At 64.5% G+C, this 25,377-nt stretch overlaps 2 protein-coding genes across 3 annotated transcripts; one reads left to right on the forward strand and one right to left on the reverse strand.

Moving 5' to 3' along the window:
* Positions 1-402: 402 nt before the first annotated feature.
* COL1A1 (collagen type I alpha 1 chain) lies at positions 403-16,385 on the forward strand. Its single transcript, XM_074892178.1, has 51 exons — positions 403-714; positions 2,323-2,517; positions 2,684-2,718; positions 2,821-2,856; positions 2,950-3,042; positions 3,129-3,197; positions 3,881-3,925; positions 4,194-4,247; positions 4,454-4,507; positions 4,637-4,690; positions 4,881-4,934; positions 5,046-5,099; positions 5,201-5,245; positions 5,519-5,572; positions 5,687-5,731; positions 5,940-5,993; positions 6,324-6,422; positions 6,516-6,560; positions 6,647-6,745; positions 7,003-7,056; positions 7,148-7,255; positions 7,557-7,610; positions 7,818-7,916; positions 8,076-8,129; positions 8,218-8,316; positions 8,612-8,665; positions 9,282-9,335; positions 9,439-9,492; positions 9,616-9,669; positions 9,961-10,005; positions 10,107-10,205; positions 10,417-10,524; positions 10,886-10,993; positions 11,110-11,163; positions 11,277-11,330; positions 11,437-11,544; positions 11,631-11,684; positions 12,111-12,164; positions 12,408-12,569; positions 12,738-12,845; positions 12,995-13,102; positions 13,309-13,362; positions 13,455-13,562; positions 13,831-13,884; positions 14,003-14,110; positions 14,207-14,260; positions 14,428-14,535; positions 14,619-14,901; positions 15,548-15,738; positions 15,818-16,060; positions 16,138-16,385. Exons 1-51 carry the CDS (start codon positions 633-635, stop codon positions 16,282-16,284), a joined length of 4,362 nt encoding a protein of 1,453 aa, XP_074748279.1. The 5' UTR covers positions 403-632; the 3' UTR covers positions 16,285-16,385.
* A 3,434-nt stretch (positions 16,386-19,819) lies between these two features.
* Positions 19,820-24,401, reverse strand: SGCA (sarcoglycan alpha). 2 transcript variants are annotated; one of them, XM_074892382.1, is made up of 10 exons: positions 24,353-24,401; positions 23,714-23,866; positions 23,101-23,246; positions 22,937-23,009; positions 22,652-22,850; positions 22,384-22,546; positions 22,092-22,297; positions 21,890-21,916; positions 20,349-20,528; positions 19,820-19,937 (listed from the first exon to the last, which is right to left on the reverse strand). In XM_074892382.1, exons 1-10 carry the CDS (start codon positions 24,390-24,392, stop codon positions 19,934-19,936), a joined length of 1,191 nt encoding a protein of 396 aa, XP_074748483.1. In that variant the 5' UTR covers positions 24,393-24,401; the 3' UTR covers positions 19,820-19,933. The 2 variants fall into 2 exon arrangements, with proteins under 2 accessions (XP_074748483.1, XP_074748484.1); XM_074892383.1 differs by lacking the exon at positions 19,820-19,937 and having other exon boundaries at positions 20,247-20,528; positions 23,101-23,243.
* Between the last annotated feature and the right edge of the window lie 976 nt (positions 24,402-25,377).

Below are 25,377 nucleotides of genomic sequence, written 5' to 3' on the forward strand. Positions count from 1 at the left end.
GAGCCCCGGGTGCAGGGATGGGTGGTGGGGTGGGGGGTCGCAGGTGTTTGCAGTGCCCCGGCCCACCCCCCCCCGGTGCAGAACCCGGCATCGCGTGGCACCGGGGTCCCCAAAACGCCACGTGCCACATCGCCTGTCCCCACCCCGCCTGGCCACATCCAGCCCCTCCAACCACCTCAGGATGTGCAAAACCCCCCCAAAACCCCAAATCCCCCCCCCCCAACCCCCACCCCTCAGCAAACCCCCATCCCACCCACCCCAGCATCCCCTTCCCACCCACCCCACAACCACCGCTCCCAGCCCCGCTTCGGGACGACACGCGTGTGCATGTCTGTGTCTGCGTGTGCATGAACGGACGGACGGGGGGCGGGGGGGGGGGGTGCGAGGGGTGCCCCCCGACTCGCTGGGTGCCGCTGATTGGCTGAGGGGCCGTCCAAAATTCCCTGGTTGCGACGGGTCCCACCTCTCCCCGCCGCCGCATCGTATATAAGGGGAGGCGAAGGAGTGGGCAAGGGCAGTAGGAAGTTTCTGCTGGGGTCTGGATTTGGAGCTCCAGAGTCGGATCGGCCCCGTATGACCCCAACCTAAGAACAAAAGAGACCCCAAAGAGTCTACATGTCTAATATTTAGACATGTTCAGCTTTGTGGATTCTCGGTTACTGCTGTTGATAGCAGCGACTGTACTACTCACCCGCGGGCAAGGAGAAGAAGACAGTAAGTAGTCGGCGGCGGTGATGGTCCTCGCGGCCGGTGGGATGCGGGGTGGTGGGTGGGGACGGGGTCGGGCGGCATCTTCCACACTTGCTGCCATGGGGTTGGGGAAGGATAAAGGGGTGGTTGGCATCCCGAGCGGAAAAAAAAAGGAAGTTGGGGGAAATTAATGGGGAAAAAAAAAAAAAAAAAAAAAAGAGGAAAAAATGTATTGGGGGGATTTGGGGTGAAGGGGTTTTAGGGGGTCTGTGCCGACGCGGAGAGTCGGGGCGCCCTGCCAAGAGCGGGGAGGGAGGGAAGGGTGGAGAGGAGCCGGCGGGGAAGGAGGGAGCCGGGGAAGAAGGGGAGGAGGAGGAGGAGGCAGGGAAGGGAAAGGGGGGAAAGAGCGCGGGAGAGAGCGGTGAGGGGGGAGTGGAGGGGAGAGGGGGGAGCCCGGCCCCGGGATCTGCAAAAGCCATCAGGAAAGAATTAGAAAAGTCTCGGATGATTCATAAGGAAAATGTTTCGGCAGCCTGTAAAGTCGGGGCTGGCCAGACGGCCCCGCTCGGCCGCCCCGGGAGCGGGGATGTCGCCCCACGGCCTCCCCGTGGGGCTGCCCCGGGGATGGGGGGGACGGGGGCATGGCTGGGGTCACTGCCCCCCCCCCCCTCCCCGCCGCTGGGTCCCCCCCTGCGCCCCACTGGGCTGCCTGTGCCTGCCTGCGCCTGCCTGCGCCTGCCACCTGCAGGTGTGGGGACACGGGGGGGACCCTGGGACGGAGCCAGGCCTGGGGCGCCCTTCGCATTTTGCCCAATTTTGTCATTTGAGGGGAATTTTTTGGTGCTTTTTTTTTTTTTCCTGTTTATTTATTTATTTTTTTTTTGCTTTCTGCATTCTGCATTCGACAACGTCCATTCTGCATATTTTGCATTCTGCATTCTGCCTTTTGCAACGGGCGTTGGGCCGGTCGCATTTTGCAATTGCATTTTTTCGCCGCCTTTTGCCTTTCGCCTTTTTACTTTTCTTTTTGCCCTTACCGAACGCTGGAAGGGACCACAGGCCGGGACAACCCCGCACCCCCCTCCCCGGGACCCTTCCCCACCGTGGGGCCACCCCCGGGCCCTGGCATGTCGCCCTGCCCTCCCCACGCCAGCGCCACCCCCCCCCTGCCTCCAGTGTCTGGCCTCTCATTCCCAAACCCATCTGGCCTGATCCAGCCCCATCCCGCAGCCGCCTGGATCTAATTTCAGCCCAGACGTCGGGGCCAACCACCCGATCCCACCCATCCCCATCCCATCCCCATCCCCATCCCCGTCCCCCGCGGATGATGGGGACCCCCGTGCCAACCCCCTGCCCGCCGCGGGGGTATTTGCCTTGGCCCCATCCGCCGCGGGACGTAGCAACTGGCTGGAGGTTTTTGTTTAAATTCCAGCGTATGTGGGAAGAGTTTATTGTGGTGCTTTTCCTGTGTCACCGCGATGGGCTGATGAGAAACAGATGAAGGGAGAAATGCTGCAGGAGCAAAGGGGGGGATGAAGGGGGGGGGGCGGAGAGCAAAGGAAGGGCCGTGTGGGGGGCCGCCGCCATGCCCCCCGCCCTCACGCTTCCCCCTGCCCTGCCCTTCTCTCCCAGTTCAAACTGGAAGCTGCATACAGGATGGCCTAACATACAACGACAAGGATGTGTGGAAACCCGAACCCTGCCAGATCTGCGTCTGCGACAGCGGCAACATCCTCTGCGACGAGGTGATCTGCGAGGACACCTCCGACTGCCCCAACGCCGAGATCCCCTTCGGAGAGTGCTGCCCCATCTGTCCCGACACCGACGGTACCGTGGCGTGTCCCCCCTCCCTGTTCCGAGCTGGTGGTCCCTGGGGAGCAGCGGGGCTGGGTGCCCCCTGTCCCGGGATGGGTGTCGGGGCTGCGGGGCGGGGTTGGGTGTGGGGTGCTGGTTCATGCTGGGCTCCTCTAAACTCCCGTCCTTTCTCCCGCAGCCTCCCCTGTCTACCCAGAAAATGCTGGAGTAGAGGTAACAGCTCCCTTGCCCCCGCCCCCAACCCCGTGACCCCAAACCCCCACCTATTTTTAGAGAACCCCTTTTCTAATCACCCGTTTGGTCTCTCTCCAACAGGGTCCTAAGGGAGACACCGGCCCCAAAGGAGACAGGGTGGGTATCGCCCTCGCAGAGCCCCCGCCCCACTCCACCGGGACCCCCCCCGTCCCGCTGGGGTTCACCCTCCTCTTCTCTCTCCCCCCCCAGGGACTCCCCGGCCCCCCTGGCAGAGATGGCATCCCTGGACAGCCTGGCCTCCCGGGACCCCCAGGCCCTCCAGGTCCTCCAGGCCTCGGCGGAGTGAGTATGGGGGGGTCCCCGGCGGTGCAGACCCCCGTGGGGGTAACCGCACCCCGCTCACCCCCTGCTCTCCCTCCTGCCCGCAGAACTTCGCTCCTCAAATGTCTTATGGCTACGACGAGAAAGCCGGTGGCATGGCTGTGCCCGGCCCCATGGTGAGCCCCGGGGTGACACGGGTCCCCGCGGCGGGGGACACACACATGGGGGGACACAGGGGGAGGTGTGAAGCTGGGTGAAGCTTCCCGTGACGAGGGTGCTGGGAGCAGTGGGAGGTGGGAGGGATGGGGAGCGACGTTAGTCCTGGAGGGGATGGGGACAGGGATGGGGTGGGGATGGGGTGTCAATGGAGTGACAGTGGGTGACCATGGGGATGGAGATGGGGTGGCAATGGTGTGACCATGGGGTGACAATGGGGATGGGGTGGCAATGGGGGGACAGTGGGGTGACCATGGGGATGGGGATGGGGTGGCAATGGTGTGACCGTGGGGTGACAATGGGGATGGGGTGGGGATGGGGTGGCAATGGGGGGACAGTGGGGGGACAATGGGGACAGGGATGGGGTGGTGATGAGGAGGCAGTGGGGTGAAAATAGGGATGAGAATGGGGTGAAGATGGGGACAGTGGGGTGGTAGTGGGGTGGCAATGGGGTGACAATGGGGACAGCGATGGGGTGGTGATGGGGTGACAGTGGGGTGACAATGAGGTGACAATGGGGATGAGAATGGGGTGGAGATGGGGACAGTGATGGGGTGTCAGTGGAGACAGGGATGGGGTGGCACTGGGGACAGAGGTGGGGACATGGCAGCCACTCATCACCGCTTTCCCTTCTCCTTCCCAGGGCCCGGCTGGGCCCCGCGGTCTCCCCGGCCCTCCTGGCGCCCCGGTGAGTATCTCCTCCCCCCCTCGGTTTGGGGACAAGCGGCCCCAAGGTCCCTTTGGGTGCAGGTGGCCGGGTGGGACGGGACGGGGCAAGGGCACGACGGGGCGTCCCACCCTTCCGATGGCCACGGAAACACGTGGGGACGCGCAGCCTCGCGCCACCATATTGGGGGGGACACACCGCTGTTGCCACCGGGGTCTTCAGGCCCAATCATCCCATTTTCTAACCCATTTTTTCCATTTTTTTTTTCTTTTTTCCCCCCAACCTGCAGGGTCCTCAAGGTTTCCAAGGTCCCCCTGGTGAACCCGGAGAGCCTGGTGCTTCTGTGAGTCCTGCCACCTCCTCCTTCTCCTCCTCCCTGATGTCCCCTGGGGATGGGGACAAGGCCCTGGCTGTGGTCATGCTGTCCCCATGCTGGGGGGCTGTGGGAATGGGGCTGCTGGAGCCTGGCACTGCCCATCCTGGGTGACAGAGTGACAGGGCATGGCTGTCACCTACAGCATCCTCACCCCTGCCCTGCATCTCTCCTAGGGTCCAATGGGTCCCCGTGGTCCAGCCGGCCCCCCTGGCAAGAACGGAGATGACGTAAGTGCCCCATGGATGGGGTCACCCCCACCTCAGTTTGGGACCTGGTGGCCCTGCCAGTCCCCCCCCAGGCAAACAGGAGCCACCTGGCTTGGGGACATGCCACCAACGCGGTGTCCTTCTCCTTAGGGTGAAGCTGGGAAGCCCGGCCGTCCCGGAGAGCGTGGTCCCCCCGGCCCCCAGGTGAGATGCTCCCTGCCAGGGTCCCCTCCCCGGGGTGGGGGGCACAGGAGGGGACACCCCCACTGTGGCCTGCCTGGTGGCAAAGCAAGGATGTGACACCAGCTGCCTGCCCCCCTTGGGGACGAGGGTAAGGGGGTGCGGGGACGGCCCCCCCTGAGCATCTCCATCACCGCCTGCTCTTCTCTCCTAGGGTGCACGTGGTCTCCCAGGAACTGCCGGTCTGCCGGGCATGAAGGGTCACAGAGTGAGTCCCACCCCCCACGCCTGCAAGATTTAGGGGAAGGGGGAGCCCAACCTCACCAGGGGGTCCCCTCTTGACACCCCCCCCCTCCTCCTTCTCTTTCCTGCTCCCCAGGGCTTCAGTGGTCTGGATGGTGCCAAGGGTGAGCCCGGTCCTGCTGGCCCCAAGGTGAGGAGCGGTGACAGCGTCACCCCTGTCCTCCTGGTAAAGTCATCGCTGTTCCCGCCCTCCCTCTGGAGCAGGGCCCTCAATGTTGTCCTTTCTCCTAGGGCGAGCCCGGCAGCCCTGGAGAGAATGGTGCTCCTGGGCAGATGGTGAGTGCTGGGGTACCTGGGGACCATGGCGGGGGTCTGGCCTCGGCCAGCAAAAGGGGACGGTGAGACAAGACGTGATGGGGAAACAGCTCGTCCTCGGGGATGCTTCCCCAGGGATGCCCTGGGGAATGGGGTGGGAGGTGGTTTAATCCCCTGGAAATGTCACTGAGGGCAGGAGCAGGGAGGGATGGGGGAGCACAGGGATGGGAGGAGGCCCTGAAAGGGGAAAGTGTCTCTCCTGGTGACCCAAAACGTGTCCTCTCCCCTCCCCAGGGTCCTCGTGGGCTTCCCGGCGAGAGAGGCCGTCCTGGTCCATCTGGCCCTGCTGTGAGTATCTGGTTTGGGCAGGGCTGAGCATCCCTTGCCCTGGGGTGTGTAGGAGGGCTGGGGGCCACCTCTCCTGCCAATGGGCATCACTAATGGGTGTCTCCTCTCCTGCAGGGTGCTCGTGGTAACGATGGTGCTCCTGGTGCTGCTGGTCCTCCCGTAAGTAACCCCCAAACACATCCACCGCCCCCCCCGCCCCCAGCACCCGGCATCAGCTCCAACTTCTCTGGAGGGAGATCCCATCCCAGTTCCACCGTGGCCAGGAAATCCTGGCCAGGGGCCAGAGCTCTGCTGCCCGGAAAACCCCCCAGCGCCAGATGTGTGAGGTGGGAATCCTCCTCTGACACGTGCCCTCTCTCCCATCTAGGGTCCAACTGGCCCCGCTGGTCCCCCCGGCTTCCCTGGTGCTGCTGGTGCTAAGGTAGGACCTGCCTGACCATCTTCTTCCAGGTGGCATCTTCTGGGCTGGGAGAAACTGGTGGAAACTGGGAGCGTGGGGTGCGGGAGAAGGACTGCGCATCAAATGGGTTCCCCACGTGGCCCAAAATGAGAAAGCCTCAAGTGCCCTGGGCTCGCTGCTGCCTGGGATGGTGGGGCAGACAGGGACAGCCTCAGCCAAGTCCTGTGGGCATCTCTCCTGGCTTTGTCTCCGTGGGAAAGGAGCTGCAGATGGAGGGCAAAATCAGCCGTGTCAGGGGTTTCAGGGCAGCCCTCGTGCTCATGGCTCTTCCTCCCTCCTCTTCCTCCCCAGGGTGAAACTGGTCCCCAGGGAGCTCGTGGTGGTGAAGGTCCCCAAGGTGCCCGCGGTGAGCCCGGTCCCCCCGGCCCTGCTGGCGCTGCTGGTCCTGCTGTAAGTGGCATCTGATGGCTCCTTGTGCTTTGGCCTCGCGTCCTGCCAGCCCCGGCATAACCCTCCTCTTCCTCTTCCTCTTCCTCTCCACAGGGCAACCCCGGTGCTGATGGTCAACCTGGTGCCAAGGGTGCAACTGTGAGTGTCCTTCGCCCCCCCCCCCCCACCTGGCTCTGGACTGAGGGGCCGTGCTGCTCCCTCACCGCCTCCTCTGCCTCTTCTAGGGTGCTCCTGGCATTGCTGGCGCTCCTGGCTTCCCCGGTGCCCGTGGTCCCTCCGGACCCCAGGGTCCCAGCGGTGCCCCCGGTCCCAAGGGTAACAGCGTGAGTATCCCCAGACACCCCCATCTGCCTCCTCGGGGGGTTGGATCCTTTCTTCTACTCCAGCGAGCTGCTGTCCCACCTGGAGATGTCTCCTCTCACATCCCCCCTCTGCTCCAGCCCTGCGAGTGCAGGATGGTGCTGGGGGCTGACAGAGCTGAGCACCCCCCCCTCCTGCTGGCAGGATGCAGCTCAGGGCTCCCTTTGCTCCTCAATCCGGTGTTAAACGGCTTTTCCCTCTTTTCTCCTTCCACTTCCAGGGTGAACCCGGTGCTCCAGGCAACAAGGGAGACACGGGTGCCAAAGGCGAACCCGTAAGTGACCCCCTCACGTCTCCTCGGGGGCTCGGCCCCCCCTGGCTCCCATGCACCCCATGGGTGCTCATCCCTTTGCCTCCTTCCCCAGGGTCCTGCTGGTGTCCAAGGTCCCCCCGGCCCAGCCGGCGAGGAAGGCAAGAGAGGAGCTCGTGGTGAGCCCGGCCCTGCTGGGCTTCCTGGCCCTGCCGGCGAACGTGTGAGTAGGAGCAGTCCCTGTCCCATCCCCGTCATGTCCCTGTCCCCATCCCCGTCCTCCTCCCATCTCCCCACGTCCAGCGGCTGAGCCTCGTGTGTGCTCAGGGACAGACACCCACCATGGTGACATCCCCAGCCCCTTCCAACGCCCCACCAAGTTCTCCAGTGGAGCACCTCAGCAGGGACACCAGGCTGCTCCCACTGGTGGCCACATCCCGCATCGGCGCATCCCTCCCCTGCACCCCCAACCCCCCCGAGGTCACCCCATGTCACCGCACTGACCCCTCTCCTGTCCCTCGCAGGGTGCTCCCGGCAGCCGCGGTTTCCCTGGCGCTGATGGCATCGCTGGTCCCAAGGTAGGTCCCAACGTTTCCCTCCCGCCTGCCTGGGCCGCAGAGCCGTGTCCTCAGCGGGGCTGTGGGGACAACCGTGTATTTGTCACACGTCCCCACGCCGTGGTGAGACCAGTTCTGTGCCACCACCGGTGACACAGCTCTGGTCGCCGTCCCCGGATGATGTCCTGCGCTGGGGTAACCTCTGTCCCCTCTCTCACTTCTCCCCAGGGTCCCCCCGGTGAACGTGGCTCCCCCGGCCCCGTTGGCCCCAAGGGATCTCCTGGTGAAGCTGGACGCCCCGGGGAACCCGGCCTCCCTGGTGCCAAGGTGAGTGCGGCGGGGGGGTGGGCACGGTGGCTACGAGGAGCCACCGTCCTGGTGGCCCCCGCTGCCACGCTCTCCGTGCCGGCGGAGAAGCCGTTTTCCGGGATGCTGGAGCATCTCCTGGGAGCTCGGAGCTCCTAACCCACCCGCGCTGCCTTGCAGGGTCTGACTGGAAGCCCTGGGAGCCCCGGTCCCGACGGCAAGACTGGTCCCCCTGTAAGTTGCACCCACCAACACCCTGCTCCCCCCTTAACTCGCCATGGCCTCTGCTAACGGGGTGCTCACCCCCTGCCCCCCATCATAGGGTCCCGCTGGTCAAGATGGTCGCCCCGGCCCCCCCGGCCCCCCCGGAGCCAGAGGTCAAGCCGGCGTGATGGGTTTCCCTGGTCCCAAAGGTGCTGCGGTGAGTATAAAGGGGTGCTGCCTCCCCCCCGGGGTGGGGGAGCTGCTGGAAATGATGCTGCACGGTGGATGTGGGAGTTCTGGTCCACAGGGGATTCCACCCCCCCGCCAGCCACTGCCACCACCCCTGGGATGGTGGCTGTGGGGGGGCACATGGCTCCCATGACACAGGCACCCCAGGAGGGGTGGCTCAGGGGATGTGGCCCCCCCAGGAAGGGGCCTGGCCGAGCCCGCAGGCTCATGCCCCTTGGTATCGGGGTGTCATTGTGGGTCTCATCCTGCTCTCTTGCTTTTAGGGTGAGCCCGGCAAACCCGGCGAGAGAGGCGCTCCCGGACCCCCTGGTGCTGTTGTAAGTATTCGCCAGGGCCTGTGAGGGCTTCACCCTGGTGTGGGATGGCAGGATGGGGTGTGGGGTGACAGGGATGGGGTGTGGGGTGACAGGACGGGGTGTGGGGTGGTAGGGATGGGGCGTAGGGTGGCAGGGATGGGGTGTGGGGTGACAGGGATGGGGTGTGGGGTGACAGGATGGGGTGTGGGGTGGCAGGGATGGGGCGTAGGGTGGCAGGCTGGGGTGTGGGGTGGCAGGGATGGGGTGTTGGGTTGGCAGGGATGGGGTGTGGGGTTGGCAGGGATGGGGTGTAGGGTGGCAGGCTGGGGTGTGGGGTGGCAGGGATGGGGTGTGGGGTGGCAGGGATGGGGCCAGGGAAGGCTCCAAGGATGAGGACGTCAGTGGGTTGAGGTGGCCGGGACTCCGGCCTGGTGGCTGCCAGCAGCTTTGGAGCGGGGACAGCAGGGAGGTGACGTGGCTGTGGGCAACTCGCCGCAGCTTCTCCCGTCCTTCGAAGGATGCTACGGCCGCATCCAGCCCCGTGCCCCCTGCAGGGGAGGGTGCAGAGTCCTGGGGGGCATCGCTGGGCCGCAGGTCGGGGCTGTGCTCTGAGCACCCTCTTCTCCCTCCCCCACAGGGTGCTGCTGGCAAAGATGGTGAAGCTGGTGCCCAAGGTCCTCCTGGCCCTGCCGTGAGTATCAACGAGCCCTTGGCTACCCACGGCCACACTCGGCCACTGGAGAAGGGGCTTGGGAGCCGACTGCCCCCCCTCATGCTTGTCCCATCTCCCCCAGGGTCCCGCTGGAGAAAGAGGTGAACAAGGTCCTGCTGGTGCTCCCGGCTTCCAGGTGAGGGATGTCCCCTTGGGAGGGGACAAACCATCCCGGGTGGGGGGTGACGTTGTCCCTTTCCTCGTCCCCTTTGCTCACCCACCTCCGGGGTGTCTCATCGCTCCTCTTCTTCCTCCCCAGGGTCTGCCGGGCCCCGCTGGCCCCCCCGGTGAGGCTGGCAAGCCCGGTGAGCAGGTGAGTGTGGGCGAGCGTGGCCGCTGTGTGGGACCGTCCCTGTCCCCTCCCCATTGCCCCTCTCCCAGCCAGGGCTGGGGGGGCTGCTGATGGGGTGCCCCCCCAGTGCCCCCCGAGGCAATGTGCTCCGTGGAGCCTCTCTCCTGGGAGCAGTGAGGACCCCAGCCCATCCCCATCAGCACTGGGGGACCCCCTCCCTCCTCACCTCTGGGGGTGTCCCTGGGCTCCCTCCGCCTGTCCCCAGGGCCACCCCTTCCCGCCCTGACTCTGTCCCCTCTCCCTCCCGCACAGGGTGTCCCCGGAGATGCTGGTGCCCCCGGTCCCGCTGGTGCCAGGGTAAGTTGAACCCCACTCGCTCCCCAGCCGGCTCTCGGCACCCCCCGGTGCCCGCCGCCCCCCCTGACAACTTCGGCCCCTCTCCTGCCTCCCCTCTCTAGGGCGAGAGAGGTTTCCCCGGCGAACGCGGCGTCCAAGGCCCCCCCGGTCCCCAAGGTCCTCGTGGTGCTAACGGTGCTCCCGGTAACGATGGTGCTAAGGTAGGGGCGAGGTCTCGGCTCCACCGCGACTGTCAGGGTGATGGGTGACCAGCCCTGTCCGGCAGCTCTTGGGGTGCAGATGTAAAGTGGGGGGGGTTGAGTTTGGCTTCACCCCCTTTTCTGGGGCTGGTGTTGAAACCGGGGAGGAATTTGCTGTGTCGGGGAAGCGCCGGGTTCTCGCTAACACCCATTTTCTGTCTCTCTTGCCCAGGGTGATGCTGGTGCTCCCGGTGCCCCCGGGAACCAAGGCCCCCCCGGTCTGCAGGGTATGCCCGGAGAGCGTGGTGCTGCCGGCCTGCCAGGCGCCAAGGGTGACAGAGTACGTGTCCCCCAAAATCCTGATGTCCCCTCCCGGTCCTCTGCTCCCAACCATCCCTGTGTCCCCCCCGCATCGTCCCCTCGGAGCTTGATGTGCTCCCCTAAGCCAGGGCCGGTGGGCAGCAGCTCCTGGGGAGGGGGTGACACTGTCACCTCTGTCCCCATCCCAGCGTGGCCCTTGGGGACAGCCCCTTGCTGGGAGCTGGGAGCTGAGCCCAGGTCTTCCCCCGGAGCCTGGGAGGAGGAGGAGGAGGAAGAACCAGGGGTGCCTCGGTGTTGCTGTGTGAACAGAAGAGGAAAGCGAGGGGTGAACCCCCAGCAGGGACCTCCCCATGTAACCCACCATCATCTTCCTCTCCCAGGGTGACCCCGGTCCCAAAGGTGCTGACGGCGCTCCTGGCAAAGACGGTCTCCGAGGTCTGACTGGCCCCATTGGCCCCCCCGGCCCTGCTGGTGCTCCCGGTGACAAGGTAGGGCTGTCCCCCGGCTGGACACTGCCCCGGGGACAGATGTGTCCCAGCACCCACCGCCACCTCCTCGTCACGGCCTTCACCTCCTCTTTTTTGGTTTTCCTCCCCTTTTCCAGGGTGAAGCTGGTCCTCCCGGTCCTGCTGGTCCCACTGGTGCCCGTGGTGCTCCCGTAAGTGTCCCCCTGCCCTGGGCGATGGCCCTGCCATGGGTGGCCATCCCTTGGAGGCCGTTGGTGGCCGTCCCTTGCTTGGCGTCACGCCGCTCTCTCGCCATCTTTCCTAGGGTGACCGCGGCGAGCCCGGCCCTCCTGGTCCTGCTGGATTTGCTGGCCCCCCTGTAAGTGTGACGGCCTCGCTCCTCCCTGCCCCAGGAGCCTGATCCTGCCCCGCCAGGGTGATGCTGAGCCCCCCGCTCCGGCTCACCCCACTCCGCTCTCCCGCAGGGTGCCGATGGCCAGCCTGGTGCTAAAGGTGAAACTGGTGATGCTGGAGCCAAGGGTGATGCCGGTCCCCCCGGCCCTGCTGGCCCCACTGGTGCTCCTGGCCCCGCCGTAAGTTGCCCCCCACCCCACACCCACTCGGGGTCCAGCCCCACGCTGCGGCTCACCCCTCTCCTCCTCCTCTTCCTCCTCCACAGGGTGCTGTTGGTGCTCCTGGTCCCAAAGGTGCTCGTGGTAGCGCTGGACCCCCTGTAAGTACCAGTCTCGTGGTAGAAGGGAGAGGTTTGGGGCCCCAGGGCCCCCCCCCGGACACAAACTCCCCTGGGTGACTTAACTCCCCGCTGTGTTTCCCCCCCCCAACACCGTGGGGCAGAGGGGAGCTGCGGCACTTCCAGCCTTGCACCCCCAAAACCATCTGGGGGGGTGGCACCAACCTGGGGTGGCTTCATCCCAGGGAGGGATGGAGCAGAAGGAAAAAGAGGGATTTTCCTTTCTCCTCCCGCCCCCCCAAATCAGCCCCAGCTCCTCCCTGGATAGATGCTTTCCTCCTGGCCACTGGCCCCAGGGCTCCCTGTGGTGGCCCCCAGCCAGGGGACAGTCCCCTGGACCCGCTCCACGGTGGGGGACGGTGATCCCTGGGGCCGGCCCTTGGTGATTCCAGTTTTCCCCCCTTCCAGGGTGCTACTGGTTTCCCTGGTGCTGCTGGAAGAGTTGGTCCCCCCGGTCCCTCTGTGAGTACCCCCGGCGGGGCGAGAGGTGGGGGGCTGGGAGATGGGGGGGGATGTGTGTGGGTGGGAGGGTGCTGGTGATGGGGGGGACGCAGGATGGGAGGTGCTGGGCACCCATCCAGGCAGCTTGACGTGGCCGCCCTGTCCCAGTTGGCACTGGGACACCCCTGGCTGCCCTTCAGCTGGCAGCTGGGGGGGTCCCGGGCTTCTGCCTGACGGCATCGCCTCCCCCCCTTCCCTGCCCAGGGAAACATCGGCCTCCCCGGCCCCCCCGGCCCCAGCGGGAAGGAAGGTGGCAAAGGACCCCGCGGTGAAACTGGCCCCGCTGGCCGCCCTGGTGAGCCTGGCCCCGCTGGCCCCCCCGGCCCCCCCGGTGAGAAGGGCTCTCCTGGCGCTGACGGCCCCATCGTAAGTCACCCCCCACCCCGGTCGGACCCCCTCCACAGAGCGGGGGATGCTGGGCAGCATCATGCTCCCCCCTCAGCCCGGCATCCCTCAGCTGTCCCCTCCACTGGGAGGGTGGCCCCCCCCCTCCACGCCGCTGCCACCACCCTGAGGTGCTGTTTGTCCCTGCAGGGCGCTCCTGGCACCCCCGGACCCCAAGGTATCGCCGGCCAGCGCGGTGTCGTTGGTCTCCCCGGACAAAGAGGCGAGAGAGGCTTCCCTGGGCTGCCCGGCCCCTCTGTGAGTACCTGGGGGGCTCCCCGGGAACAGACGATGTTGGGGACCCCCCTTAGGGTCTGACTCACCCGTGCAGCCCCCACGGCTGCACCCCCAGGTGGGGGGGATTCTCGATGGTGTCTAACGCCCCCCCCATCCTCTCCCCTCCGCAGGGTGAACCCGGCAAACAAGGTCCTTCTGGTTCCCCTGGCGAGCGCGGTCCTCCCGGCCCCATGGGCCCCCCCGGCCTGGCTGGACCCCCTGGTGAAGCTGGACGTGAGGTGAGTGGCCGTGGGCAACCGTCGGTGTTGGAGGGGGCACGGGCCCCCGGGCTGCCTGCGCTGAGGACTTGCCAACTCGTCACAATCATGAACGCTGCCGGAGTCGGTGCGCGGCGGGGCCTGCGGCGGGCTGAGCGGAGATGGTGCCATCCAGGCCCTCGTTAGCCCCCGCCGGCCCTAACGAGGGGGTCTTTGCTCCTCCGTAGGGTGCTCCCGGTGCTGAAGGTGCCCCCGGTCGTGATGGTGCTGCTGGTCCCAAGGTGAGTGGGCTGGTGAGGGGGCTGTGGGGGGGGGCGATGGGGTTGTGCTGGCCCACACTGACCTCTCCTCTCCCTCCTCCTCCTCCTCACAGGGTGACCGTGGTGAGACCGGCCCTGCTGGCCCCCCTGGTGCTCCCGGTGCCCCCGGTGCCCCCGGCCCCGTCGGTCCTGCTGGCAAGAACGGAGATCGTGGTGAGACCGTAAGTGATGCTCTGCCCAGCGCGCCCCCTCCTCGTCCCCCTCCCCAGCCCAGGGGTCACCCCGGGCTCGACTCAGTTATGGAGCCAGGATAGATCCGACAAACCCGCGACGGGTCAGGGCCCGGCCCTGGGCTCAGCTCCAGCTGTTGAAAGGAGCGTCCCTGGGAAGCCACATGTCCCACCACCCCTCTCAGGGTGATGCTGGCCTGAGCCGGTGGCAGCAGAAGGTGGAGGATGCTCTAACCTGTCCCCTTCTCTCCTGTCCCAGGGTCCCCAAGGTCCTGCTGGCCCCGCTGGTCCTGCTGGTGCTCGTGGTCCTGCTGTAAGTTGATGTTCTCCTCCATCCTCCTTGGTGCTTCTGCATCTCCGTGGGCGCGGGGGCAGTGGCTGGGCTGGACCGCGCTCAACACATCATCTTCCTCCTCTTCCTCCTCCTCCAGGGTCCACAAGGTCCCCGTGGTGACAAAGGTGAAACCGGTGAACAGGGTGACAGAGGCATGAAGGGTCACAGAGGCTTCTCCGGTCTCCAGGGCCCACCTGGTCCTCCCGTAAGTCCCATGGGGTGACGGTGGCCCCGGGTGCTGCCCCATGCCCTGGACGCAGAGCAAGATGCTGAGGGGACCTTTTCTTGTCCTTTTGCACAGGGCTCTCCTGGTGAACAAGGTCCTTCTGGTGCTTCTGGTCCCGCCGGTCCCAGAGTAAGTCCCTGGCTGAACCACGACCTCCGGCCAGCGCTGGAGCATCCCGGGGGGAGCAGTGGGGAGAGGGTCCCCGTTGTCATCGGGTTTCTTGTGGGGACAGGGCTGGGGGGGACACGCTCTGCCCAGGCAGGGTGGCCATGCTCACCCCTTCTCCTCTCCCACAGGGTCCTCCTGGCTCCGCTGGTGCTGCTGGCAAAGATGGTCTCAACGGGCTGCCTGGCCCCATCGGCCCCCCTGGCCCCCGCGGTCGCACTGGTGACGTCGGCCCCGTCGTATGTATCGGCCCTTCTGCCGCTGCCTGCCCACAGCCGCCTGCCTTCATCTCCTGCTCACCATCCTCCTCCTCCTCCCGCAGGGTCCCCCCGGCCCACCCGGCCCCCCTGGTCCTCCCGGCCCCCCCAGTGGTGGCTTCGACTTCAGCTTCCTGCCCCAGCCACCCCAGGAGAAGGCCCACGATGGCGGGCGCTACTACCGAGCTGATGACGCCAACGTGATGCGCGATCGGGACCTGGAGGTTGACACCACCCTCAAGAGCCTGAGCCAACAGATCGAGAACATCCGCAGCCCCGAGGGCACCCGCAAAAACCCTGCCCGTACCTGCCGCGACCTGAAGATGTGCCACGGCGATTGGAAGAGCGGTCAGTGTCCCCGCTGGTCCCCACATCCCTCTGGGATGCTGTCACCCCCATCCTTCTGTCCCCTCTACCTGTTTCTCACCTCCATCCTTCCTCCATCCCCCCTGGTTGATCCTCACCTTCATTCCTCTGTTGTGTCTCTCATGGCTGCTCTCACCTCCATCCTCTACCTCTCATGGCTGCTCTCACCTCCAACACTCTTACTTGCTCCTCACCTCCATCCTCCACCCCTTCATCCTCCATTTCTCACAGCTGCTCCTCACCTCCTTCCTCTGTTCCTCATGGCTGCTGCTCAGCTCCATGCTCCACCCCCCAGATCCCTCCTACCTGCTCCTCACCTCCCTCCTCCATCTCTCATGGCTGCTCCTCACCTCCACCCCCCATTCCTTCATCTTCCATCTCTCACAGCTACCCCTCACCTATCCCTCCGTCCTCTGTCCCTCCCTCCTGCTCCTCACCTCATTCCTCCATGGCTGCTCCTCACCTCCACAACTGCTCCTCACCTCCATCCCTGCTCCTCATCTCTGTCTCTGCTCCTCACCTCAATGGTTGCTCCTCACCTGCATGGCTGCTCCTCACCTCCCTCCTCCATCCCTCGTGGCCACTCACCTCCCTCCCCACTCCTGACCCCCCTCCCTCTGCCCCGCAGGTGAATACTGGATTGACCCCAACCAAGGCTGCAACCTGGACGCCATCAAGGTCTACTGTAACATGGAAACGGGCGAGACGTGCGTCTACCCCACTCAGGCCACCATTGCCCAGAAGAACTGGTACCTCAGCAAGAACCCCAAGGAGAAGAAGCACATCTGGTTCGGCGAGACGATGAGCGATGGCTTCCAGGTGAGCAGAGGGACGATGACGGGGGGACAACAGGGATGGACAAGCAGCTCTGTGGTGCCTAACTCCTCTTCTCCGGCAGTTCGAGTATGGTGGTGAGGGCTCCAACCCGGCCGACGTCGCCATCCAGCTGACCTTCCTCCGCCTGATGTCCACCGAGGCCTCCCAGAACATCACCTACCACTGCAAGAACAGCGTTGCCTACATGGACCGGGACACCGGCAACCTGAAGAAGGCCCTTCTCCTCCAAGGCGCCAACGAGATCGAGATCAGGGCTGAAGGCAACAGCCGCTTCACCTACGGCGTCACCGAGGACGGCTGCACGGTGAGTGGTCCAGGGGAGGGGCACGGTGGTGGTGGGGACGTGTTACGGGGCTGGGGCTGATCCTGACCTCCCCGCAGAGTCACACCGGCGCTTGGGGCAAGACAGTCATCGAGTACAAGACGACAAAGACCTCTCGCCTGCCCATCATCGATTTGGCTCCCATGGACGTTGGCGCTCCAGACCAGGAATTCGGCATCAACATTGGCCCCGTCTGCTTCTTGTAAACCGGACGCCCCACGCGTAACAGGAGAGAGTAATAATAATGATAATAATAATAAAAAAAAAAAAAAAACAGCCAAAAAAAAAGGAGAAAATTTCACATGGACTTGAATTTGTGTCGGTTTCTATCCAGCGTCTCTAAAACTATTTGCGTTTCCGTAAAAGAAAAACCTAAAAAAAACCCCCAAAAAAGCATTAAACCAAAAAAAAATAAAAAATAAATGACTTTTCAAACAAAATCACCAGGAAGTGGGTTCGCTTGCTTGCCCTCCTCTCCTCCTCCTCGGGGTCGGGCGCTCCTCAGCCCCGAAGACGGCACGGCTCAGCTCACCGAACGCGCTGCCGCGGCTGCGCCGAGCCCCCCCCCGCGGTGCCGAGCCCCCCCCCCCAGCCCGGAGCGCCAAGACCGGCTGAATCCCCCCCCCCCCTCCAGCCGACCTTTCCCCGCTGGCCTCTTTGCTTCTTGCATCTCATTAGTATATTAATTTTTTGCTGCAAGGAAGATGTTTAACTCTTGGTTATAATTTGCTTTTTGTTGTTGTTTTCCCTCTCTCTCTCCCCCACCCTTTGTTTTTGGTTTATTTTTTTTTTTTCTTATTTTATTTTTATTCAGGCAGCAATATCAATTCATTCCCAAGCACACCAGGGGAGCAGCCGCTGCCCCCGCCGCCGAGCAGACCCGACCCTTCGCTGCACACTCTCCTTTTCTGGAAGGCTACCTCACCGCTGTGCTTTGGGTTTTTCTTTTTCATTTTGGCGTTATTTTTGTTTCATTTTCAAGTAGTTTGAGCTTCGTTCGGGGTTTTTCAGCCATGCCGGGACTTTCCTGCCAGGTTCAGAGTAAAGGTGCTAATTTTTCTCTAATATTTCCCCCTCCCCGGTCCCCATTTTGTTGCTCTGTTGATCTTTTATTTTTATTTTCCTCCATTCAAGGTCCCTCGGGAGTCGCTGAGGTTTCTTACCCCCAGGATTTTTATCCTGTTTTATTATTTTTTTTTTAATTCTCTTTTATTTTGGTCCCGCAACACCCGAGCCCGGGACCGCCTGGTGCTACAGCCTCCAAAGACGCGACTCAGCTTGATTTATTTTAATTTCCCTCTATTTTCATTCTCCCCTTTTTTTTTTGCTGCCGAACTCAACTTGTGAATTTTCTGAAGGTGCTATTTAACCCCTCCACCCATCCCACAAGCAACTCCCGGAGCAAATGCAAGGTAGAGCCAAAAAAATTAAAAGCCTCGAAAGGGAAAAAAGGACAACCCCACTTTCCAGGTTCAGCAGGTGGATTTTCAGCTCCGCTCTCATCTTCCAGCAGCTTTTTCTCTATCCATCCATCCATCCATCCATCCATCCATCCATCCATCCATCCATCCATCCATCCATCCATCCACCCTTCCACCCTTCCATCCCTCCATCCCTCCATCCCTCCATCCATCCATCCACCCACCCACCCACCCTTCCATCCATCCTTCCCCCCCCCCGGGCACGGAGGGGCACGAACCCACCCCCGTTTGCCGGCCCATCTCCCGGCGGATGCTCCGGGCTCTCCCGGAGTTTGTACCTAGTTTGTATATGTATAATAATTTGAAATGTTTTTTTTTTTTTTTTTTCGTTTTTTTTTTTAATTATTTTTTTTGACTGCTGAAATAAAGCATGTGAAATGATCCAACAAACCTGAGGTGCTCTTCAGCGGCGGCTCTCGCTCTCGGGCGGGGGGTTGGGATGGGGGTCCTGGGTTGGGGTGGGGGGGTCCGGTGGGGTTGGGAGCCCCTCGTCCCTGGTCCTGCTCTTGTCCCGGCTGCTCCCGCTCTGCTCCCGCCGATGTTCTGCGCTCCCGTCCTGTCCGTCCTCCCACCCCACCACAGCCCCCGCCGGCCCCCCCTGCCCTCCTCCTCCTCGCTCAGCCCCCCACTGCCCTGGGGAGAGAGGGTGGGAGAGGAAGGAAGGGGGGACCCACCCCCCCCAGCAAGGAGGGTTGGGCTGGATTTGGGGGAGGGGGGGCAGAGCCACTGTGCACCCATGGTGAAGGGGACTTTGGTGTGTGTCCCCTCCCCAAATGGGGCTGGGGGGGGAGCGAGGGGAGTAAGGAGAGCTGGGGAACACTCAGACCAGGGAGCCCCCCTAAAAGGAGGAGTTGGGGAGCGAGGGGGGGGCACAGACATTGCAACAGGGTGAGGGAGGGTGCGAGGACACGCACTGAAATTGGGGATGGGGGGGGGTGTCACACTCATCCTGGGCTGCAAGAGGTGTGTCATGATGTGGGGGTGTCACGGTGTGCGGGTGTCAAGGTATATGGGTGTCACGGCGTGTGGGTGTCACGGTGTGTGGTTGGCACAGTGTGGGGGTGTCACGGTATATGGGTGTCAAGGTATATGGGTGTCACGGTGTGTGGGTGTCATGGTGTGGGGGGTGTCATGGTGTGCGGGTGTCACCGTGTGGGGTTGTCACGGTGTGCGGGTGTCACGGTGTGCGGGTGCCATGGTATATGAGTGTCACGGTGTGGGGGTGCCAGCCCCCCATCCCCGCAGTGGGTGCTCCCCACGTGCCAGCCCCCGCCGTGCACACTCCCTCGTGCCCCCAGCAGCACACGCGGGTACCCCGGGCTGCCCCGTGCCCACCCTGTGCCACGCTCCCGGGGTTCCGTGGCGGTGGGCACGAGTGAGACCCCGGCAGTACCAGGGGGGGCTGCGCAGGCAGCGCAGGCAGCGCAGGCAGCGGGACGGGGCCTCAATGCCGCCTTTCTCCTCGCCTGCCTTGGCCCGTCAATGGGTCCCCTTGTTCCTCCCGGGGCCCCCGTGTTTTCCTAACCCCCACCCTGGCGCCTGCCCCATGCGAGGGAGGGGGGGCTGCTGTGAAAGAGGTTCTTTCTTTGGAGGCGAGGGGCAGGGGCTGGACTGGGGGGACCCCCTGGGGGGGCCGGGGAGGGGTTATGGGGGTGCTGAGCGGGATGCGCGGGTCTGCGTGGTGGAAGGGGCGAGCGGCCGGAGCAGCCGGGGGCTCCAGGCGAGATCCTGCCAGACACGGACACCCAGGTGAGCTGCGGGATATCGGGGTGCCCTGGGGTGTGGGTGTGTGTCCCCCCCCCTCTGCATTGTCCCTGTCCCTATCCCCAACCCACTCTCCACAAGCCCCTTCCCCTCCGTGGGGCTGGGGGTGGGTGGCAGGGTCAGCCCAAGCCCTTGTGAGGGGTGCAAGTTTTTGGCGGGGGGGGTCATGGATGGATCAAAGCAGCTAAAGAGCGGGGCAGAGGGGACAAGGATCCCCTCCCCAGCAGAAGGAACACACCAGGAATCCCCCCCGCCCCAAGCAAGACCCCAACCCCGTGGCACTTAGCATCCCCCCAGCCTCAGGGTGCATCCAACTTTGGGGCAGAGAACTGGCAAACTCAATGCACTGCTTGCAGCCAGAAGGAGCCCAGCAGCAGGCTGCACCCCAAAACCTCCCCCAACCCCACCCCTTCACCCCCCCAAGACCACCACAACCACCAGGGCCAGGCTGGGATGCTTGCAGGGGGGAGCAAAAATAAAACAGAAAAGCCACATCTCATCACTAAACAGCCACTTTTATCAATCAAAACCCACCCTACAGCCCCTCTCCCACGGCGGGGACCTCGGGCGGTCACCCCCCGGGGAGGTGACAAAAATGCAGCCACCCACATTACCTGGAAAACAGGAAGAAAACAGCTTATTCCCCCCACCCCCCCAAAAAAAAAGGGGTTAAAAAAGGGCCATGGTGTTCCCACAGCTCTTATTTAAGGGTTTCATCATGCCAGGTGGGACAGAGGAGGTTGGGAGGGGAAGGGAATAGGATGGAGATGTCCTGTATTGCTTCACGGATGCAGATGACCCCCCCTCAAGTATTATAACCCCCCCAAAATGCGCCAGGCAATAGCCCAGCAGCGGGCAGAGCCCAGCCGGACGGGCAGTCGCCCGTCCGGCTGGGCTCTGCCCGCTGCTGGGCTTTTGTCCCTTCTAAAGTCCCCCAAAAAGCATCAAAACACCCCTTCATCCATCCCTGGGATTGTCCCCCACCCCTGGCATCACCCCGGTGTCACCCAGCGTCCCCAGCTCACGGCGGGAGGAGGGGGACACGGGCACCATCCGAGGGTCCGGGCATGGGGTTGATGCGTTGACCCGTGCGGACGTTGAACATGGGAAGGGTGGAAAGGGGCCGTGGGCCATCCCGGCTGCTGGCCATGTGCCTCAGCTCCTCCGTGTCACTGTGGATGGTGGTGTGGTGGACCAGCTGGATGCTGAAGGGGAAGGAGAAATGGGTGCTGCACCCCGCGTTCCCACCCGCAGCCCTTTGGGGAGGCGCTTGGGGGGGATCTGCACCTCCTTATTAGGGTTTGTCCCCCATCTTTGGGGTCTGCACCTTGTCATTGGGGTCTGCCGTCCATCACTGGGGTCTGCCACCCATCACTGGGGTCTGCACCCTATCACTGGGGTCTGCACCCCGTCATTGGGGTCTGCCACCCATCACTGGGGTCTGCCACCCATCACTGGGGGTCTGCATCCCCATTACTGGGGTCTGCACCCCATCATTGGGGTCTGCCGTCCATCACTGGGGTCTGCCACCCATCACTGGGGGTCTGCATCCCCATTACTGGGGTCTGCACCCCATCATTGGGGTCTGCTGTCCATCACTGGGGTCTGCCACCCATCACTGGGGGTCTGCATCCCCATTACTGGGGTCTGCACCCCGTCATTGGGGTCTGCCGTCCATCACTGGGGTCTGCCACCCATCACTGGGGGTCTGCATCCCCATCATTGGGGTCTGCCACCCATCACTGGGGTCTGCACCCCATCACTGGGGTCTGCCGTTCATCACTGGGCATCTGCATCCCCATCATCGGGGTCTTCCTACCCATCACTGGGCGTCTGCATCCCCATCATTGGGGTCTGCACCCCATTATTAGGGTTTTTCCCCCATCACTGGGGTCTGCTGTCCATCACTGGGCGTCTGCATCCCCATCACTGGGGTCTTCCTACCCATCACTGGGGTCTGCACCCCATTATTAGGGTTCATTTCTTATCATTGGGGTATGCCCCCTGTCATTGGGGTCCTCCCACCCACCCATCACTGCGGTTTGTCCCCCATCATTGGGGTCTTCACCCCATTGCTGGAATCTGCTCCCCATCATTGGGGTCTGCTCTCCATTATTGGGGTCTGTCCCCCATCATTGGGGTCTGCTCCCCATCACTGGAGTCTGCTCCTCATCATTGGGGGGCTGCACCCCATCATTGGGGTCTGTCCCCCATCATTGGGGTCTGCCCCCCATCGTTGGGGTCCTCCTTGTGCTGCCGTTGAGTCTGGCCGAGGCTATTGGAGAAGTAAAACAGCTCTTGTCCTCCAGCCCGCGTCTGTGGGGGGTTATTGGGGGGTGCCGAGGTGTGGGGAGGGGAGGAGGGGGGCTGGGAGGGCCCCTTTGGGATGGGGGGACCTTTAGGCTCCACCACCTCCATAACAGCCCCCAGAGAGCCGACCGCTCGCCGTCCCCCTCTCTGCCCCGTCCCCATCCCTGCCGGCCCTCCCTGTGCTCAGCCACCACAAAGCCCCCCCAAAAGCAGCCCCCCAGCACCCACACGGCTCAACCCGGGTGCGGGGACTTACTCAGATGTCTCCAAGTCCCGTTTTTGCCTACAAAACAGAGAAAAAAGGGGAAAAATATATATAATGATGGTGAGAAGAGCCCTCACCACCCCCAGGTTGTCCTGGGGCCATGATGGCCAGGGAAGGGGCACCCAGCCTGGGGCACCCACGTCCTGGCTGGGGTGGGGGGACCCCCACCCTGAGTGTGCCCCCCCCAACTCACACTCCCTCCCTGCGGCAGCACATGAGGTGGCCCAGGAGCAGGCAGAGCAGCGCGGCCACCGCCAGCGGCACCAGCAGCGTCACCAGGTACCCGGGCAGCAGGTCCTGGGGGGGGGCCTCGGTGGGGGGCTGGAAATCGCCACCTTCCTCCAGCACCCCGGAACCCCACACCGGCCCCGGCGTCGTGGGGTTGGGCCAGACCTGCAGCTGCAATGGGGTGATGGTTAGGAGGGGATGGAGGGGACGGGGGGTGTGGTGTCATGGGGTGGGTGGGTGGGGCACGTGGGTCTCACCAGGGTGAGGTTACACCAGCGGATGGTGAAGTGGGGGGCGAAGGTGTCGTAGCAGGAGGCGAGGGGCTGCTGGCCCAGGCTGCAGCGGAAGCGGCTCTGCGGCGAGGCGGCCGCTGCCAGGCACGGCGAGAAGGTGCCCCAGGAGCCCACCTTCACGTACACCCTGCCGAGGGGGGGGACTGGTTGGACGTGACGCCCCCCAAAACCCACCCACAGAAGCTGGGGGTCTGTCCAGGACACATTTCCCCCCACGGGGCTCTGCCCGTACCCCTCCTTGCGTCCCTCGATGGGCAGCGGGACGCGGCCGCCCCGGTCCAGGGCGGAGGTGACGTTGATGACGTGGAGGTCGTCCCGCTCCCAGACACCGGCCGTGGCCTGGAGGAAAATGTCCCGCGTGGCCACCGGCAGCAGCTCCTCCACGTTCCTGTTCCCCACCAAGAACTCGCCCTGGTATGGGGGCTCCCCGCCTGCGAGGGGACATGTGGCACTTGTGGGGACACCCCACGCCCATCCCAAGGGGACTCGGTGCGATTTGGGGGTGCACAGCCCTTACCTGGAGCGGGGATGACGGTGACGACGAGGCGCTGTGCCACCGTCTCGTAGGTGCGCCGGTTGTACGCCAGCACCTGCGAGCCAAGGAGACACCCCCAAAGACGCCATCCTCCCCCCGCTGCCTCCGTGTCACCCCCTGGCATGGGGCTGAGGGTGGCCACCTACCTCAATGGTGTGGGTGCCCAATTCGGTGGCCGTGGGGCAACCGTAGAGGTAGCCCGGCTGGTGGGGATCGCGCTGGATGTACCGCAGCCACCGCGGCAGGTCGGGGTGGTCCTGAAGGTGGGCTTGGAAGGTGATGGGGGTGGCTACTGGGCGCCGGGACACACGGACGGGTGGGACAGACACAGGCATGAGGACACATGTGCCACCAGGCCGTGCTGCAGGCGGATCCCCACCCAGCAGGCCTGTCCCCATCCAACTGGTCCCAACAAGGAAGCGCAACTGGTCCCGGTGTCGGCTGTACCCCAGGGGGGTCCCTCTCCCCTTTTTGAGCTGAATGACCCCAAATTGAGATGACCCCCAACATCTCAGCAGTGGGGGATGAAGGGATGCTGCTCCCGGGTGGGTTTGACGGGGCAAAGGGGGGGTGCTTGGGGGTCCCCAAAAGGGTGGAGGGATGGAGGGATGGATGGAGGGATGGACAGACAGACGGCCCAGCTGATGGGGAGCAGGCATTAGCCAGTGCCCCCCATTAACAGTCCCAGCCCCCCCCCCTCCCCAACCCAGGCACTGCAGGACACCCCCTTGTCCCCCCTCCCCGTGGCCTGGCCCTCACCGTCATCATCCTCGCGCCCGGTGAGGAAGGCCTCCTGGAACAGCTCCCGCTCCAGCTCGTGGACGAAGATGGCTCCGGTCTCAGAGGAGACGCGGTGGTCAGGGAGGACATGGTGGTCGGGAAGGGCGGCCTGGGACCCCCCCAGGGCCACAGCTGTGGCCACGCACAGGGTTAGAGCCGGGGCTGGGGAACTCGGCTCCTCCCTGCCTCAGTTTCCCCATTCCCCAGACACCCTGAGGTGACCCACAGGTGCCCACAGACCCCCCCCCGGGGCACCTGCCTGGGGCAGAAACCTGTCCCTGCGGTGCCAGATGTCCCGGGACAAGGAGGGGGGGGGGCTGCATTTAGGAGGGGATGGGGACGGGGACAGGGATGGGGACAGGGACAGCACCTTCCCTTGCCCCAGACCGCTCAGGGAGAGGTCCTGCTCGGTCCCCCCGTCCCACACCCAGCTGGCACGAGGGACAGGACGGCTTTATTTAGCTCTGTCACGTCGCAGCCACGTCCCCCCTGTCCCCTCCCGCCAGCACCCCCTATCCCCACCCCTCTCTGGGGGTCCCCCCAATCCCTTCCCTTCTGGGGGTACCCCTGGCCTGGCTGTGTCCCCCCTCCCCGGGGGGTGACGGGGCTGCCACTCGCCTGCCAGCACCCAGACCCGGAGCAGCTCGGGGGCCTCCATCTTCGCCACTGCCCGGGCGCGGGGCCAGGGCTGAGTGACTGACGGAGGCAGCGGGGCTGGCCTGGCTGGGGGGGGCCCCTGGGGGGGTCCCACTGGGGACATGGGGGGGGACCCTGCCACGGCCACCTCCTGCCGCCAAGGCCCTGTGGCACCCAGCCCCTCCGGCACGTGGGGAGAAGCTCCCATGTCCCCTGGGTGCGGGGTATCCCCTGGATGTGGGGTATCCCCTGGATGCGGGGTATCCCCTGGGGGGTCTTGTCCTGGTGCCCCTCACTCATGGGGGTGGCAGCGGGGACACGGGATGGGGCACAGCAGGGTGAGGGGGACACTTGGGGACAGCTGACGCCCTCCCACGGGCGTGTGCAGGCAGCCTGCCAGCACCGCTGCCCTGCACACGCGTGGGCCCTTGTGCGGCACCAAGACGGGAACACGCGTGTGCACACGCGTGTGCGTACATGGGTGGGGGTGCGGGGTCCCCCGGTGGGATGAAGCAGAGGCTGCTGGGATACTGGAGGGCCCGTGGCGGGGGGCCAGGCCCTGCGGTGGGGTTTGGGGGGGGGGGGAGGGAAGGAGAGGGAGGGAGGGGGGGGATGGTGGCAGCGGAAGGGGAAGGGGGTGGCCGTGGGGGGGATGTCGCGTCACGTCACGTCACGTCACGCCTCGTCACGCCGCGTCACGCACAAAGGGCTGGGAAGCTGCGTAGGGCAACGCGGGACGTCTGCAGGGTCCTGGCGCCCGCGTGCTCCCCGGCCTGGGGGAGCAGGGGTGTCCCCCACCTTGTCCCCCAGCCCCTTGGGGTGCTCCTCCCGCAGCAGGGACCCCCAGCACGGCGCCAGGCTGTCAGCTCTGACCCCCCCCACAATTCCCAGTGGAAAGACAGCAAACCCCCAAATAACCCCCCCAAAATATCACCGGGTAGGTGCAGGAAGGCAGGGGAGCAGCACTGCACCCCCCCCACCTCCAGCCCGGGGCCCCCCCGCCTCAG

This window comes from Strix uralensis, chromosome 22, assembly GCF_047716275.1.
Source record: "Strix uralensis isolate ZFMK-TIS-50842 chromosome 22, bStrUra1, whole genome shotgun sequence".
Classification (NCBI taxonomy): Eukaryota; Metazoa; Chordata; class Aves; order Strigiformes; family Strigidae; genus Strix; species Strix uralensis.